The sequence below is a fragment of the Vulpes vulpes genome, chromosome 15 (genome assembly GCF_048418805.1).
Source record: "Vulpes vulpes isolate BD-2025 chromosome 15, VulVul3, whole genome shotgun sequence".
Classification (NCBI taxonomy): domain Eukaryota; kingdom Metazoa; phylum Chordata; class Mammalia; order Carnivora; family Canidae; genus Vulpes; species Vulpes vulpes.
This window is the reverse complement of record NC_132794.1, coordinates 71197354-71216297: the sequence shown is the minus strand read 5'-3', so window position 1 is coordinate 71216297 and position 18944 is coordinate 71197354. Positions and strand designations below refer to the sequence as shown.

The following is an 18944-nucleotide window of genomic DNA, read 5'->3' as shown; positions in this document are numbered from 1 at the left end:
TGTCACTTGCTCCATAAGGAAGAAATAAGAAAGGTCCTGGGCTTGTAATGAGACTATCAGTAGGGACATGGCATTGAGAAGATGCCAGTTGTTGCAAAAGACATTCTAAGAGACAACCAATGTGAATGAAAGTACATAGATAGGATATAAGTAATCATTTCGTGAAACCTTTTTTTTTTTTTTTTTAACGAAATTAAGAAATCTCTTTTTATATTCTGGCTTGCTTAGAATTTTTCCAAAATGTTACCTTTGGGAATAAAACCCTGCTAGAGAAGAGGATAAAAAGGCTGATTTTTCTCCCTGTCATTTTTAATAATAATTGAAAATTAACAGGTACAGTTTCTCTTCCCACGTCTTTCCAGATCCCCTAAACTTATGCCTTGTTTTATGTTTGTGGGCATGTACAAAATTGCTTATTTCTGACACTAGAATTTTCTCTTTTTCCTGTTTCCTGTTGTCCTTGAAAGTCCACATTTGAGTCATTTATTTAAATATGTTTTTTTTTTTTGGTAATTTCTTCTCCCTTACACCACCACACATCTGCTTGCTCCTTGTCTGAACAATGTGCCTGTGTTAATTCAGCTTAATATTAAAATAGATTTTTTTAAAAAAGATTTTATTTATGTATTCATGAGAGAGACACACAGAGAGAGGCAGAGATACAGGCAGAGGGAGAATCAGGCTCCATGCAGGGAGCCCGATGTGGGACTCAATCCTGGGTCTCCAGGATCACGCCCTGGGCTAAAGGTGGCGCTAAACCACTGAGCCACCTGGGCTGCCCTACAATAGATTTTTGACATATCTTGAGGTGAAGTTATGAAATCCTCCCTAGAATTTTTAAACACAAACTGTATGCTTTGTATGCATGTATTCTAACTCTGGTATGAAACTTTCTGCATGTTTGGATTAGATTTCATCTTACTGGTTCTAGCTCCTTATTTCAGACGATATTTTTTGTTTCTGGCTCCTCCATCTGAAGTGTTAGTTATCCTTTTAAAAACTGAATCGTTCATAGTTCAAGTAAACATGCCGTCTGTTTCTTCATTTAAACATTGATGATGATAAAACTCATCTTGGTATTTTCAGTTTCATCCTTGTCATATTTCTCTTAGGTTGTTACTGCTGTCCTTCAGGCACTGTGTTAGGTGGTGATTCCTGCCTAGAGGGTTTGTTACATCAGCAAATTTATCAGTTCCAGGGCCTCTTCCTTCTGGGAGAGATGTGTGCAGAGTGGCATCAGCCCCACTCTTCTTGGAGAATAGCATACGTGATTTGCCCTTATCAAATAGCTAACAAGTTATAGAACCTGAGTTCCAATTCAGATTTTCTGACTTCTAGTTCTGTGTACAGCCAGGCCATTAGACACAGGTTCTAGGTGGATTGTGCTCTGTAAGCTCTTAGGAGACTTTCTCCTCCAACCACATGAAAACTAACTTTCCCATTATCTACCATATTCAGTCTTACAACACTCCTTTCCATCCTACACCTATCTGCAAGCTAAGAACATCACCTATTCGTATGCTAACTGGGATTACCACCTGTTATTTTGAGTAGTATCAGTTAAATTCCAGAAGCAGGGTGGTACCAGTACTAACCCAGCTAAACTAAATTGGTGGTTTTTATCTTTAATGACCCTTGCCTGTCTCCTACACTTAATGGTTATAATAGTTTTACTTCTCTTAAACTATCTTTCTCTGATCAACAAATTGTTCTCTGAATACCTATTATAAGCAATAATAGTTATTCTATGGTTCCCAAGAGAAGGTAGGATATTTACAGCATTTTATGGCATACCAAGAGGATCATTCCTGCCTTCAGGAAACTCATTCTCCATAAAGAGCCAAAATTGGTGTTTCCAGTGCTATGCCAGGATTGTGTAATTAACAGGAACTAACATTTTCAGGAGGATATGAGTGGATTCCATTAGTGAGGTGATAGAGATGACTTTATCATAGAAATCTTTTGTAATGTGCATTTGTTTCATTGTTTTAGTTTCTAGGATATTCTTATCAGGAACTCTGAGCTTTGTATTTATGTTTTTCTTTACTACCTAGGTTACAATGTGAAGTACCAACTGAACAAGATGACTAAGCCACAGTTATTTAAAATGATGTCTTGGGGGATATACCTATATGTGTATAAATGTATGTATAAATATATCTATTTCCTCTTCCTGATTAGATGACTTCCCAGAATCTACAGGCGTAAAGCGAATCATTCAAGCCTTGAATGCAAACGTGTGGTCCAATGTAGTGATGAAGAATGGTAAGTAACTTGGCACTAAAAGTCCTAAGGAGTTTTTTTCTCTTGTTCCTTGTACCTTTTACATTATCTGTATATATGTGGAAACCATTAAGATCATGTAAAAGCTGTAGATTGGTTCAATTTTAAGTCCCCAGCTAAAGGAAGAGCCAAAAGTAATATTTCTAAGAATTTATAATATGTGTTTGTTAATTCCATAAGAATTTAGGAACTTAGAGCTTGCTTATAATAAGCCTAGCATTGTCTTTGACTTTGAGAAATACTCTCAAAGTTGTAAAATATGAACCCTATGCCTAAGGACCTCACGGTCCAGCTGTGGAATCAATGTGTGTACTTTTACCATGCTAGGTAACCATGCAAGGCAATCTTTGATGCGTGCAGGTTGGCAGAAGTAGTAAACACATAGTGGTCAGAGATGTGGTCTTTGCCGTTGGGCATGAGGATAGAGAGAGGGCATCAAGGTGAAAGTAGAGAGAGGTCAGCAGTAGTGTTCACAGGATGGTCAAGATTTGGGTTGTTGAAGGTGGAGAGTGACAAGCAGGGGAGGAAGCATGGTATCAACAATAATGGTTGTGTGTTCCAGGGTCACTTAGCAGTTGGAGCTAGCTTAGAAGAGGGAGGCTTAAATGCTAGGCAGGACAATCTGGACTTTTCCCTGTAGTTATTGGTGAGTCATTAGAGCTTTTTTACCCAGAGAGTGATGCAAAGAAGTTGGCATCTTTCAAAGGTTATTGTCATGGGAACATGCAGGTGAGTTTGGCAGCTGAAGCTGGTAAAGGTAGAGCCTGAAGACAGGGAAACCAGGCAGAGTGAGGTGATGGGGCCCGGGCTGACATGGTGGAAGGTGGCCCTGAGGCGGGAAAGCCAGAGTTGACATGCAGCATGCAGGGGGTGGGCTGGTTGGTGCATGCTGGCCCCTCACTTTTGGCATCCGTGTGCTGAGGCTGTGATTGCAAAGGACCACATGCTGGCTGCTTAGTCTGATAGGTACTTACTATCTCCCAGCTCTAGAAGGCAGGTGTGTGAAACCGAGATGCCAGCAGGGCCATGTTCCCTCCGAAGGTGCCGAGGAGGAATCTGTGTGGTTTTCCCTCCTGGCAGTGCACTGGCTCGTGGCGGCTTAGCTCCAGTCCTCCTACGGCATGCTCCCTGCATGTTGGTCTGTGTTTAGATTTCTTTTTTGTATATGGACAGTAGTTGTACTGAGTTCAGGGCCCACCCAACTTCAGTATGACTTCACCTTCATCTACGAAACTTGCAGATAAGGTAACAGGCTGAGGAACTGGGAATTAGAACTTCACCCGTTGAACTTGATGGGGGATACAGCTCAGCCTCTAACATGATCCATCTGGAATTGCTGATGGTGGGGTTCTTCTCTGTCTTGGAGCACTTGGCGTCTCCACAGGGACCCCACGGTAGATGAAATACTATGGAAAGGAATGAGAAAAATCCTGTTAACACTGAGCTTACCCCATCTCCCCTGAGATAAGAGAGTCAAGTGGAAGATCAGTTTTAGCAAAGTAGAATACTTCATCTCAATTTCCGGTTGGCACTTGAGTTTTAAGTCAGATTGGGGCCCTTTGGCTTGCCTGAGATCTGACCTGACCCACGTCATCCTTGGAGAAGCTCCTTCTGGTATAGTAAGCTGCTCCCTCCCTTTTGCTTCCCTTCATCCTTCCTCTCCCCCTACTTTATTCTTTCTCAGGGGAATCTAAGGTATCTGTTGCATTGAATTGCAAAGATGGATTTTTATTCTTTCATAGTAGCAATAAAATAAGGCCCTGGTAGATTTAGATTTTAGCCTATGTTGTCATCTCCCTGTTACCAAAACACACTCAGATTGAGGCTTGGACCTTCCCATTCATTCACTGAGCAAATCCTTGTCGAGCATTTATCATGGGCATTGCCGTACACTATCTTCACTGTAAAAATCTCTTTAAGGTATGGTACATAAACTGGATCAATTTGGACTAAAATTATATTCAGTGGTGCTTGTTAAATTTATGAGAACTATTTTCAGAGAAGCTTATTTGGCTTCAATCGCTTTTTGAAAAATCTACACCCACCCCCACCGCCCCAGTCAGTTTATACATTAAAGAAGCACTACCTTGTACTTTGCATTTATGGCTATAAATTTAGAAGCTGGACTGAATACACTTTATTACCTTGGAATTATGGTCAAAGATGTTTTCTGAAAAAATGCTGTTCTACTTGTTTTAGACACTACACAATTTCTTAAGAGAATTGCAGAGCCAAGAGGCATACTGTGGATATTTCATGACTCTTTTCCTAGAGCGTCTCTACCTTCTTTTCTCTTTAGTGTTGGTACATTGTTTTGCGGTTAACAAAAGACAAAACTACTGCCATTAGCTTAATTCCACATTTAAGAGGATCCTGAACTTTGCCGTATGAAGGAAACTTAACTATCTTCTCTATAGGAGGAGCCCTAGATGTGGAAATCCAGTGACATTTGGATACAACCCAGGTCTTAGGCAGTGTCAAGGATATCTTTGTATAGCCCCACATCTTAGATTAGAGACCAAGCTCCGTGTGGTTATGGGCTAGGTCATGTTACTCTTCCAGGGTGACCTACTTCCTGTGCTCTTAACAGAGTCTTGCTTTGCTGGTGGTCTGAGTACCCAGTGAATTGATCCTTCCTCCCAGCAGGCTTTTCTTGAAGTCTGCCAGCAGGTGCTCAGACTGGTTAAATTTGTTTCTTTAGATCTTTTTCACCCCCACTCCTTTCTCTTTTTCTTTTGTTTTTCTCTTACTTTTAAAAAGTTGTGGTTAAATATACAAAGCATAAAACTTACTATGTTAACCATTTTTATGTGTACAGTTCAGAGGCCTTAAGTACATTCACATTGTTATGCAGCCATCACTGCCTGCAAGTTTTTTAAGCCAAAAAATTGTTTAAATCAAAAAGTTGGTTGACAAGGTAAAGAAAGATTTTAGAAATACTAGAGGTGGGTTTTTTTTTTTTTTTCTGGAAGTTCATCTAGTTATTTTAATAAAGGAATAAATGTTGACACAAGATTTTAGAGTATAGGAAGTTAGGTAGTGTACCTAATTCATTCCAAGGCTACCTTAACAAACCCTGATCCAAATCCTTAAAGATAGTTGCCAGTAAAGAAAATTTCTGATTCGTGAACATAGATGCCACGATTTTAATAAAAATAATAGCATTTACTTACCTAGCCTTACACATTATTATGTTGTAATGAAATTTCACTTTTACCACTTTTTCTCCAAAGAATCAAGCAGCAATTTCCAGTCCTGACACTGTCTACTCAGCTGTGTGCCCTTAGATCTCATTTTGGCTGGGTTTTATTTTTAATCTAGAAAATGAAGTTGAGCCCTATCCGTGGCTCCCAGCTGTGGTTGCACATTCAGATCACCTGGAACACCTTTACAGTCTATGCCTCACCCAGACTATTTATCTTGGAAGGGAGGGGCAGCTACAGTATATTTTAAGTGCCTTAGGAATTCAAATATGCAGCCCTGGCTGAGAACTACTGACATAAATGATAGTCATCTAGTTCTAACTTGTAAGAGTCTGTGCCTAATCCACAGGAGTAAATTAGGCATTTTGAAAGTGACATGAGCCCTGACAGACTTGCTTTCTCCCATTCCTAAATCACGTGATGTTTGCAAGTCATCCCTCTGACTTACAAAGCTGGAGGAAAAAGACCAGACTGCTCAGTGTAGAGTCACCTAGAGGCAAAGGCAAAAATCGTGGGCACTGCCTTTCATCCATCCTTGGTGTCTAGTAGGGGCTAGTACTATGACAAAGTGGCCAGTATTTACATAATCTGCCTTGAGATCTGAAAGAAATAATAATACAGCCTTTTATTTTTTATTTTATTTTTTTAATTCAGAGGCGGAGAGAGAGAGAAAGGCAGGCAGAGAGAGGCAGAGGCACAGGCAGAGGGAGAAGCAGGCTCCATGCAGGGAGCCCTATGTGGGACTTGATCCCCGGTCTCCAGGATCACACCCCAGGCTGCAGGCGGCACTAAACCGCTATGCCACCGGGGCTGCCCTAATACAGCCTTTTAAAGTAGCTAATTGTGTAGGAGCATAATTGAGACCCAAGGTGTATCTGGGCCATTTGAGTTTTTCTTCTGTCAGCCTCAAATCTCTCTCTCTGGTCTGTAATCTAAATCCAGTTTTGAATGTTAATTCATGCATTAAAAAAATATTTATTGAGTACTTATTGTGTGCCAGGCATTATGCTGCATGCTTGGAATACATAAGTGAACAAAATGAACAAAAGTTTCTGTCCTTGTGGAGTTTTCATTCTGGTGGGAGGCAGTAGTCAATAGACAACACAATTAATAAATTACACAATATGTTAAGATGTTAAGTGATATAGAAAAAATAATAAAGCAGGGTTGGGATACTGAGATTGCCAGATAGACTGCATTATTAACTCGGGTGGTCAGGGTAGGTCTCCTTGAAAGCTTGAGATTTGAGGAAAGAAATGATGTGCTTTGCCATGTGAATATTTGGGAGAAGAGCATAGCAGTCATAGGGAATAGCTACCACAAAGGCCCTAAGGGGAAAGCATGCCTGATGTGTTTGAAGCGTATTAAGGAACACACAGAGGCTGAGAGGAGAAGGTCAGAGAAAAGTGGAGGACCAGATTATTTAAGGCTTTGTAGGCCATCAGAGTAACTTTCACATTTTTTAAAAAAAGATTTTATCTATTTGTTCATGAGAGATACAGAGAGGCAGAGACACAGGAAGAGGGAAAAGCAGGCTCCCTGCAAGGAGTCCAATGTGGGACTCGGACTAACACAAAAATGTCATGCAGCCCTGTAAATAATTTAACGATCAGAAAACAGCAGCCATGTCTCTGGAGAGCCTCCTTTGGCCTGGCACTATGCCTTTGGTCATTCAACCCTGGCCTCCACCATCAATGGGTGAGTTCCATTGAATGAGGAGGTGGTGTAACTTACTCACCAGTGTCCTAGCCTCTTTTCTTTTTTCTTTTTTCTTTTCCTTTTCCTTTTCCTTTTCCTTTTCCTTTTCCTTTCCCTTTCCCTTTCCCTTCCCCTTTTCCTTTTCCTTTTCCTTTTCCTTTTCCTTTTCTTTTCTTTTTTTCTGAAACACAGGGAGGCAGAGACATAGGCAGAGGGAGAAGGAGGCTCCATGCAGGGAGCCCAATGTGGGATTCGATCCCAGGACCTCGGGATCACGTCCTGAGCCAAAGGCAAATGCTCAACCTATGAGCCACCCAGACATCCCGTAACTTTCACATTTCTTAAAGTCAACGAGGTAATCTTTAGGTCATTGAGTAGAAGAGTGATGTGATCTGACTTTAGGTCTGAAAGGATCCCTCTGGCTGCTGGGTGGAGAATAAGTGATAGAGGTGAGGAGGAGCCAAGGATATCTATTAGGAGACCATTGCAGTTCTCTAGGTGAGACATAGTGGTGGCCTGATCAGAGTTGTAGCAATGAAAGACCTAAGAACAGGTCAGATTCTAGATAGATTTTAAGGTGGAGCTAGCATGATTTCCTGATGGGTTGGATGTGAGTTATGAGAGAAGGAGAGCAGTCAAAGACTCTGGGACCTGAGCAATCTGAAGGATAGGTGGCCATCGACTGCCATGAGGAAGCTGCAGATAAAGTTGACTTTGAGGGGCAGGGTGACATTTGCATAATTCAGCTTTGGATACATTAACCTTGAGTTGGCCACTAGACTTCCAAGTGGAGATGTCAAGCAGCCATTTGGATAGATGTGTGGAGTTTCAAAAGAGAGGCATTTAAAACCATGAGCCTGGATGACATCTCCAAGGGGGGAGTAAGTATAGTGAATAAAGTGGACCAAGGACTCAGCCCAGGATTTCCAACATGAGGAGAAAAGAAGGAACCAGCAAAAGAGACTGAGAAAGAATGACCAACAAGGCAGGAAAGGCAAGAGAGTAGAGTCTTAGGATTAAGCAGAGTGTTCTTAAGATGGAAGGAATGGTAGCTATGCCAAATGCTGCTCATAGGTCAAGTAAGATGAAAACTGAGAATTGACCTTTGGATTTAGCAATGTCACCAGGGACCTTGAGGAGAGCAGTTTTGGGGAAGTAGGTGTAAAAGAGATTGGGAGTGGGAAGCCTGGGTGGCTCAGCAGTTGAGACCTGCCTTTGGCCCAGGGAGTGATCCTGTGGTCCCAGGATCGAGTCCCACATTGGGCTCCCTATATGGAGCCTGCTTCTCTCTGTGCTTGTGTCTCTGCCTCTCTGTCTGTGTCTATCATGTATAAATAAATAAAATCTTAAAAAAAAAGAGAGAGAGGAATTGGGAAGAGAGAAATTGGAGACGATGACTATCAACCTCTCTTGAAAATTTTGCAGAGAAATAAATGGAAGCTAGTGAAAAGAGTGTGGCTCAGTCTTACCATGCTTTTAAGGTGAGAGCAAGAACATGTCCACAGGCTGAAGGGAAAGTCCAGTAGAGAAAAAAAAAAAAAAAAAAACCCAAGACAAAACCTGCTGAGGTAGGAGAGAGGGGAGAATCACTGGAATAGGTGAGGGGGGTCGGCTTTATTGGAAAAGCAGAAGGATTGGCTTTGGACAGGAGAAGAAAAGTAGATCTGCAGAAAGAGGCAGGGAGGGAGTATGTGGGTGCAAATGTTGCTGGGTAGGGAGATTTGATATGGAAATCTATGGAAGTTTCTTGTGATTGCTTAAATTTTCTCAGTGAAGTTAGTGAGCCAACTGAGAGGGCAGAGGGAGGGGTAGTGTTAGGATTTGAGGTGAGAGAAGAAAATATGGATGTTTTCTAGAAGAACGAGAGAGAAGGTGAATGTAGGGATGTAAATAAAGGAAGATTACCAGACAGCATGAAGGGGCCCACTAGAAATTCGGTATGGTAAATTTGAAGTGAAGCCAGGCAACTTATGTGTCTGTGCGCCTGTGTGCTTTCCCCAGCTACCTTAAGCTGTCTGGGTGCATGCATAGAGTAATCAGTTGTGCTTTTTTGGTAAAGATTTTATTTATTTATTCATGAGAGACACAGAGAGAGGCAGAGACATAGGCAGAGGGAGAAACACGGTCCATGCAGGGAGCTCGAAGTGAGACTCAATTCTGGGACCCCAGGATCCCGCCCTGAGCTGAAGGCAGATGCTCAACCCCTGAGCCACCCAGGCGTCCCTATCAGTTGTGCTTTTACCAAGCAAGGGTATCACAGCAAGAGAGAGGCAAGGAATTAGACAGTATACATAAGATAGGAACTGTAATGATTGACTATGGAATTTAAACTGGGTAGAAAAGGGAAAGAGAAAATCAGTAGGGAGAGGGTCAGTGAAAAGGTGGTAATTTTGAGGTCCCGGTGGAGTTGGTGAATAGTGGGATTGAGGCACTGTGGGGAGGGAGTGTGCTGGAAAATTAGGTGGTGGTTAGAGAGTGTGGGATACATGAAATTGAGATTATGGAGGGGTTGTAGCTATTAATGATAAGGTCTTAGGGCATGATGGGGAATATATGGCCAAAGTAGGGTAGAGGACAACATCAGTAAAAGAAATTAAATGAACTGAAAGATTGTTGAATCATCTCTATATCTATTGAGCTTGCTAGGAATTCAGACAGAAGTAGTATTGGAGAAAATGACAATAATTAACATTATGAAGACATGAGGGGGGAGTATTGGAGGAGGGACATCTGTTAGATGATGATAGCAAAGGCCTTAGACACTTGCCCTAGTCTTTGTGGAAATATCAGTAGGCTTTTGTATTTGGGGAGATTTTAGGAGTAACTTAATCCATCGATTCTCAACTGAGACCCACTGCTGGTATGGGAGTGCATATCAAATGCTACACACTCCCTCTCAAGACACTTGCCTGGCTCCCAGTGATAATTACTTCAGTAAGGCAGTACTACTAGTTGTTTGATAAGATGACGAATCTCTCAAATACAACTACATTGGATTAAAAACTTTTAGGAACTTTTGAGCTAGTATCTTCTCTCCAGTATAGGAAAGGCTTTTATAGCATTCTTGCCAGATGATCCATCTTTTAACCAAAGATCATCTTTTTTGGTTAAATGCTTCAAGTAATAGGTACTTCAGTACTTTATGAAAATAGTCCTAGAAGCAGTTCATTGCATAGAGAAATCAAAGAATTCTTTTGTGAATTCTTAGCAGAGTGTCTTTTTATGCTGGTAGTTTGGGGAAAGGATACTTGCTTTACTTTGTCATAAAAGTGAGCATAATCGTGACAGTTTTCTCTCTGGATGATGGTGTATTTTCTCTGCTTCTTGCTGTTACTGGCTTTCCTTTTGATCACTTTACTTCCTAGCCGGTGAAGAAAGTTCCAACGGCATTGGAAAAAATCTAGCTCAGGGCTACTGAAGCAGTCAAGGGGATGGGAAGAATGGAGATTGTCTCTAGTAGTAAGTTTGGAAAAACCAAAGCTGAGAAGGGATTTAACTGGAATCTGTAGTAGTATAGGGTACATATGGACTTGATTCCCCAAATCCTAGACTACTATAATTTAGGGACATTTCCTAAAGCTTAAAATGGCTTACCAATTACAAATAAAATGAAAGCATTATTGAACATACAGGAGATAGTTTATGGAGTATATTACACTAAGAGATGATCCAAGCAGAAAATAGATAAGTTCCATAAGGGGCTGCTGATGGATTCTCATGAACAGTGGTTGTACCTAATTCAGGTGGGGAAGGTACTTTGCCTGAACCTTGTATCCAAGACTCCAAGACTAGTATCTTGGAGAGCAATCATGTTTTTCTTCCCAGTGTTTTTCTATGCGGTATTTTTTCTATCAAGTCTTAGACCAGATGGGTTGACTCATTGAATTTTGTAGAATTTAATAAAGGACATTATTTTATCTGGTATGATAGTGTATTTGGATTAGCCAGGTGAAGGCATTTAAGATGTAGAATCCCCATGCATACAACGGGTGGGACATTTTCCTTTAACAGATCTTACACTTTTACAGGTGAGGCCTCAGAGAGGAGAGGTGACTTGGCCAAACTCACACAGTCAGTCAGTAGCTAAGGTAGGACCAGACAACAGATCTCCTGACCAGGATTGTTGTTTTTCCATTACAGTATGTTGATTTACATTGTTGGCTGGTTAGAGAAATGAACACAGAGTAGTTAAATAATTACCCAGGCTGCATAGGAAATATTGGCAGAGCCAGATGAGTTCATTCCCTATAGAGCCCCCCTCAGTCTAGATGTAGTGGGGGATTTTAACAAGATTTTAAGAAGACAGACTGGAATTAGTGATCATATCTGAGATTTGGATTTTTTTTTTTTTCTTATTGCATTTAAAATAAACCCTTTCAAAAAAATCAAATAAATCCATTTAATTTAATTTTAGTGTTTTAAATTTTATGTTTTTATTGAAGTTTAGTTGACACACAGTGTTATTAGTTTTAGGTGTACAACATAGTGATTTAACAAGTCTGTGCTTTATGCTGTGCTCACCACAGGTGTGGCTACTATCTGTGACCATGCAATGCTATTTATCACTGACTATATTATATTCTCTTTGCTGTAGCTAATATCCTCATAATTATTCATTCTATAACTAGAAGCCTGTACCTTCCACTCCTCTTCACCCATTTTCCCCATCCCTTGCACCATCAGTTTGTTCTCTATTTATAAGTCTGTTTTTCCTTTTTTTTTTAAGATTCCAAATATAAGTTGAAATCATATTTGTCTTTTTCTTTCTGACTTGCTTCACTTAGCATAATACCCTCTAAATACATTCATGTTGTTACAAATGGTAAGATCTGGTTCTTTTTAATGGCTGAGAAGTATTCCATTTTGGATACATACTACCTCTTCTTTATCCATTCATCTATTGATGGACACTTGGGTTGCTTCCATATCTTGGCTATTATAAATAATGCTGCAGTAGACCAGGGTGCATGTACCTTTTTGAATTAGTGCTTTTATATTCTTTGGGTTAGTACCCAGTAATGGAATTACTTAGATCATATAGTATTTTTATTTTTTATTTTTTGAGGAGTCTCCATAACTGTTTTCTACAGTGGCTGCACCGATTTATAGTCTCACCAACAATACACAAGGGTTCCCATTTCTCCATATCCTAGCCAACACTTGTTTTTTATCTTTATGATTCTAGCCGTTCTCACAGGTATAAGGTGATATCTAATTGTGGTTTTGATTTGCATTTCTCTAATTAGTGCAGTAGTGATATTGAGCATGTTTTCTTGTGTCGGCTTGCAAAAATGTCATTTTAAATCAGATTTTTTTTTCGTGTTAAGTTGTATACATTACATATTTTGGATATTAACTCCCTATCAGGTTATTTGCAGATATCTTCTTCCATAGTTGCCTTTTTTTTTTTTTTTTTTTTGGTTTTTTTGTTCGTTTGCTTTACTGTGCAAAAAGTTTTTATTTTGGTGTAGTCTCAGTAGTTTATTTTATTTATTTATTTATTTTTTACCAAAATATTGGCACTTTAATGGTCTGGTAACATCAACTCCAGAACTTGGTATAAGGCGTGGAACTAGTAAACGCTCAACGCACCGGAAACGGACGACGCATACCTAAGGGAAGAAATTTCAACATTTTTGGCTCAATGAACAGAAGTTATCTTTGCAAAATGGTAGAGCGTGTGGCATTTGCTTCCTTAGAAATTCAGGTTCTGAATTTTCTGGCAGAATCTTGTCCTCCCCTCAGAGTTCTCACAGAAGTCTAGACTCATGCCCTTCGCCAGGTGGCACCTCAGTAGTTTATTTTTGATTATTTTTCCCCCTTGCCTGAGGAGACCCATCTGGAAAAATGTTTTTAAGGCTAATGTCAAAGAGATTACTGCCTGTGTTTTCTTCTCAGAGTTTTAGGTCTCACATTTAGATCCTTAATCCATTTTGAGTTTATTTTTGTGTATGGTTGAGGAAATGGTCCAGTTTCATTCCTTTTTATGTAACTGCCCAGTTTTCCCAACACCATTTGTTGAAGAATCTGTCTTTTCCCCATTGTATATTTTTGCCTCCTTTGTTGCAGATTAATTGACTATGAGTTTGGCTCTATTTCTAGGCTCTCTATTCTGTTGATCCATATGTCTGTTTTTGTGCCAGTACCATATTGTTTTGATTACTATAGCTTTGTAGTGTATCTTGAAATCTGGGATTGTGATACCTACCTACGGCTTTGTTCTTTCTCAAAATTGCTTTGGATATTTAGGGCCTTTTGTGGGTGCATATAAATTTTAGGATTATTTTGTTCTAGTTCTGTGAAAAATGCTGATGGTAATTTGATAAAGATTGCATTGAATCTATAGGTTGCTTTGGGTAGTATGGATATTTTAACAATATTAATTCTTACAACCCACGAGCGTGGAGTATCTTTCCATTTTTAGAAAGATATCTTTCCATTTTATTGTGTTGGCATTAATTTCTTTCATCAGTGTTTTACAGTTTTCACCTTTTTGATTAAGCTTATTCCTTGGTTTTTTGTTTTTTTGGGGGGGGTGCAGTTGTAAATATAATTATTTTTCTTAATGTCTGTTTTGCTCTTGTTTTAGTATAGAGAAATGCAACAATTTCTGTATATTAATTTTGTATCCTGGAACTGAATTCATTTATTACTTTTGATATTTTTTTTTTTAGTAGAGTCTTCAGGGTTTTCTATGTATAGTATCATGTCATCTGCAAATAGTGATAGTTTAACTTCTTCCTTGCCAATTTGGATGCCTTTTATTTCTTGTTTGTTTGCTGTGAGCAGAACTTCTAATACTATGTTGATTAAAAGTGGTGTGTATGGACATCCTTCTCTGTTCCTATCTTAGAGGAAAAGCTCTGTTTTTCACCATTCAGTAGGATGTTAGCTGTGGGTTTTTCACATACAGCCTTTATTATTTTGAGGTATGTTCTCTATCCACTCTGTTGAGAGGTTTTTGTCATGAATGGATGTTGAATTTTGTCAAGTGCTTTTTTCTCTGCATCGTATTGAGATGATCATATGATTTTTATTTTTCATTTAGTTAATGTGGTATGTATCAATCACATTGATTTGCAGATATTGAACTTGCATCCCTGGGATAAATCCCACTTGATCATGGTAAATGATCCTTTTAATGTATTGTTGAATTCAGTTTGCTAATATTTTGCTGAGGATTTTTTTCATCTATATTCATCAGGGATATTGGCCTTTAGTTCTCTATTTTTGTGTTGTCTTTGTCTGGTTTTGGTATCAGGGTAATGCTGGCTTTGTAGAATGTATTCTGTATTCAGAAGCTTTCCTTCTTCTGTTTTTTGGAATAGTTTGAGGAGAATAGGTATTAACTCTTCTTTAAATATTTGGTAGAACGGGATCCCTGGGTGGCGCAGCGGTTTGGCGCCTGCCTTTGGCCCAGGGTGCGATCCTGGAGAACCGGGATCGAATCCCACATCCGGCTCCCGGTGCATGGAGCCTGCTTCTCCCTCTGCCTGTGTCTCTGCCTCTCTCTTTCTCTCTCTGTGACTATCATAAATAAAATAAAATAAAAAATTTAAATATTTGGTAGAACTCACTTGTCAATCCTGGATTTTTGTTGGTTGGGAGTTTTTTGATTACCAATTCAGTTTCATTACTAGTAATTAGTTTGTTGAAATTTTCAGCTTCTTCCTGATTCAGTTTTGGAAGACTGTATATTTCCAGTTCTTCTAGCTTGTCCAAGTTGTTGGTATATAATTTTTCATAGTAGTCTTTTAACAATCCTTTCCATTTCTGTGGTGTTAGTTGCTATTTCCCCTTTCATTTCTGATTTTATTTATATGGATCTCCTGTCTCTTTTTTTAGTAAGTCTGGCTTAACAATTTTTTATCTTTTCAAAGAACCGCTGTTGGTTTCATTGATTTTGTTTCTATTGTTTTTTGGCTCCCAATTCATTTATTCCTGCACTAATCTTTATTATTTCCTGCCTTCTCCTACCCTTGGGCTTAGTTCTCTTTTTCCTAGTTCGCTTAGTTGTAATGTTATATTGTTTATTTGAGATTTTTCTTATTTCTTAAGGTAGGCCTGTATTGCTATAATTTTTTCTAAGGGAAATTTGCTTAGGGGGATGTTTTTGCTGCATCCCAAAGATTTTGGACCATTGTGTTTTCATTTTCATTTGTCTCTATGTATATTTTAATTTCCTCTTTGATTTCTTCATTGACCCTTTCTTTGGTTGTTTAGTAACATGTTTTTTTAGCCTCCTCATGTTTGTGCCTTTTCCCCAGTGTTTTTTTTTTTTTTTCTTGTAATTGATTTCTAGTTTCATATTGTCATGATCAGAAAAGATACATGGTATGATTTCAATCATAAGTTTATTGAGACTTGTTTTGTGACCCAACATAGGATCTATCCTAGAGGATGTTCCATGTGTACTTGAAAATAATGTATATTCTGTCATTTTTGGATGGGGTGTTCTGTATATACCTGTTAAATCCATCTGGTCTAATGTGTCTTTCAAAGACACCATTTCTTTATTGATTTTTCTGCATGGATGATCTGGCTGATGTAACTGGGGTTACAGTCCCCCACTACTATTGTAGTACTGTCACTTTCTTCCTTTATGTTTGTTAATATTTGCTTTATGTATTTAGGTACTCCAATATTGGGTGCATAGATACTTACAATTGTTATATTCTCTTGTTGGATTTAAAATAAATCCCTTTTAAAAGGCTGTCTGAAATGGTGTTGATACCACCTCTATTATGCTGTTCTGACTTAATCCAAAGTATAGATAAAAGCTGCAGATAGTTAGTATAATAAATACTTATATATTACTTTTGAGTGAAAGATAGTTTATTTTAAATTATTTAGTGTTACAAGAGATTATTCTCTTCAGTTTGAGTTAAAACTTATGTAAACAGAAGGTACTCAGTTCATGTGTTTTTGTTACTTAATTTCATATTATAAAAGCAAACAGGTAAAATTATACTGCTGAAATTGTAGGCAAATTATTATCTGAGAAAGAGGTTTGAAAATCTCCCTAATATAAGACATAACTTTTGGGTTATTTTATAATAACCTAGTTGTTGTTTTTTTTTTAAGATTTATTTATTTATTTATGAGAGAGAGAGAGAGAGAGAGGCAGAGACACAGGAGGAGGGAGAAGCAGGCTCCATGCCGGAAGCCCGACGTGGGACTCGATCCTGGAACTCCAGGATCGCGCCCTGGGCCAAAGGCAGGCGCTAAACCGCTGAGCTACCCAGGGATCCCCAATAACCTAGTTTTATATTCTTAGCTCTACCAGTGTCTTGTTTCATAAAGTAAGGTATGCATTCATAATGCATAGAGTGGAAGGTGTGACTTCCAATGCTCCAAGAAATGAAATGGTTAGGACTGCCTTTACAATCGGGCTCTGCTTTTTCAGATCTCTGTGTCCACATCAGTTTGCTCACTGCCTTGCCTCCCATTTCTTGGCTATGGCTCAAGAAAAGAGATGTGGGTACAACCTCAGCTGTCTACTTGAGTTACCCTCATCCCCTGTCAAAGCTGGGCTCATGGCTGTGGGGGCCTAACATTTGGGCCTATCGTTTATAGTTTGATAATATCCCCTTTATGAGCATCAGGAAGGGAGAACCGGGTAGCCCGGGTGGCTCAGCGGTTTAGTGCTTCCTTCAGCCCAGGGCCTGATCCTGGAGACCCGGGATCGAGTCCCACGTCAGGCTCCCTGCACGGAGCCTGCTTTTCCCTCTGCCTGTGTCTCTGCCTCTCTCTCTCTCTCTTTCTGTGTCTCTCATGAATAAATAAATAAAATCTTTAAAAAAAAAAAAAAAAGGAAAGGAGAACTGGAGGATCAGTACTTTTTGCCTGACATTCTTCCTCACCTGGATGGCTCAGTCTATTAAGCATCTGACTCTTGTTTCAGCTCTGATCATGATCTCAGTGTTGTGAGATTGAGCCCAATGTTGTCTGCTTGAGATTCTCTCTCTCCTCCTCCTCTCTGTCTCTCTCAAATAAAATAAATAAATAAAATCTTTATAAAAAAGTAGACCCCTCTTACTCCTTTTCTGGTCTCCAGTGAGGTTGCTTTTTTTTTTTTTTTTTTTTTTTTTTTTTGTCTGGTGCATCATAAGAGTTGGTTGCAGAGTACTTTGTTATCACTGGAAGAGCTAGGTATCATAGTACTGTGCCTGGAACTTGGGAGGCACTTGGTAAATAAGACTTGGTCTTAAGGGCAGGGAAAAGAAGATGGTTAATAAATGCCTGATGAGTTGTTTTGTTTTTCAGATGAAGTTGTCACTTGTTTCATATAAGAAGGTAGCATTATACACATTGTCCTTGTTTGAACTTTCAGTTTAGTGTTACTCGGAGGTCCCCATCCCAGGCTTTGTCTTCTGAGCACTGATGAGGGCCATGTAGGATTTAGTCTGTACTTGTGGCTCTTGGGTGTTTAGTGGGTCTTTTTACTACAAATACCACCACTGAGTGAAGGGCAAGGAAGGGAGATTTTATGATCTTTCACTGTTACTAATCAGTAAAGGAGGGACTACACTGAACAAATATGCAGAGTTGTGACTTTGATCCCACAGTGGCAAACAATAATTGTAGAGATTGGACTTCAAAAGCCCTGAGAATTTACTTTCAGTTTATCTGTTATAGTTTAATCTCTAATGATAAAGATGGGTAAGGATTGAGTGAAATTTTAATAGTGGAAACATTCCTTCATTTGATAGTTTTCTATGTTCCCATTATAAATGAAAAAAATTAATCATCTATTAATGTATGTTCCCCTGAATTTACTTGGTGATAAGATACCAAAGTAGAAATCCTAGAATCTAGTTTAAGGAATGAATTGCAACTGATATATAGAGCAGTGGCAAGAAATAAGTACCAAAAACACAAGATTAATCTGGCTGCCTGTTTTCTGCCCTACTCTCCTGAGAAAGTAGATGACTAATGCCTTTAGTATAATTTTTTTTTAAGAGAGAGTAAAAATAAATAATTAAATTTAATGTCAACAGAAAATAAAACATCAAATTTATGAGAGGAAAAATGGTTAATGAAGAGGATTCTAGTGGAGTCTTTATCTGCCTTGCTCATCTGTGTCTCTTGATCCCAGTTTCCTCATCTCTAGGATAGTATAGAATTATACCAGCATCACATTCTATGGAACCGTGTTCCTTGAGTCAGACTGAGTTGTTGTTCTTTTTATCCCATGCCTAATATTGTGGAATTTTTGAAGGAATGATTTGAATAATCTCTTAGGTTGTCTGTGAATGTTGTGGTCAAAAATAAAATAAGTAGATCTCTATTCATGTGAGTGTATATGTGCATGCCTTTGTGTTGAAGGCATCACTTGGAAGAAATTGTGTTGTAAGAGAACAGGGAAAGTGAGAATTGTGAATAGAGAAGATGGAAGGGAATAAATGAGTCCAGTGATTAGGCTTTGTTTAGAAAAAAAAAAAAATCACCCTCTAAATTGTCCTTAAGCAAATGAATGGTGGGAGGTCTCTTCGGGTTGTTATCCTGGAGGCAGGGCCTCCTTCTGCAGCCACCTTGCAAAACATTTTTGATAGTTTTCCTATCAAAACATTTGATAGTTTTGATAAACATTTGATAAACATTTTGATAGTTTTCAGAGCTGGTTATAAACCACATAAGAAAAGTCATCTTTTTCACTATGATAGCATCTTGTTTCCTTGCTCTTGTTATTCCTCACACTTAGTTCTGAATGATTTTTGATTCGATTCAAAACATTCCTTTGAGGATTTTTTAAGAGTG

The 18944-nt window shown here is 38.9% G+C and overlaps 1 protein-coding gene across 6 annotated transcripts in view; it reads left to right on the top strand.

Moving 5' to 3' along the window:
• The window catches only part of AAGAB (alpha and gamma adaptin binding protein), a 53086-nt gene that overhangs the window by 19098 nt on the left and 15044 nt on the right, over positions 1–18944 (top strand). For all 6 annotated transcript variants that reach the window (XM_072738913.1, XM_072738911.1, XM_072738912.1 and 3 more), the window contains one exon: positions 2182–2265. In XM_072738913.1, coding sequence (XP_072595014.1) covers positions 2182–2265 — 84 coding nt within the window. The remainder of the gene's footprint in view (positions 1–2181; positions 2266–18944) is intronic.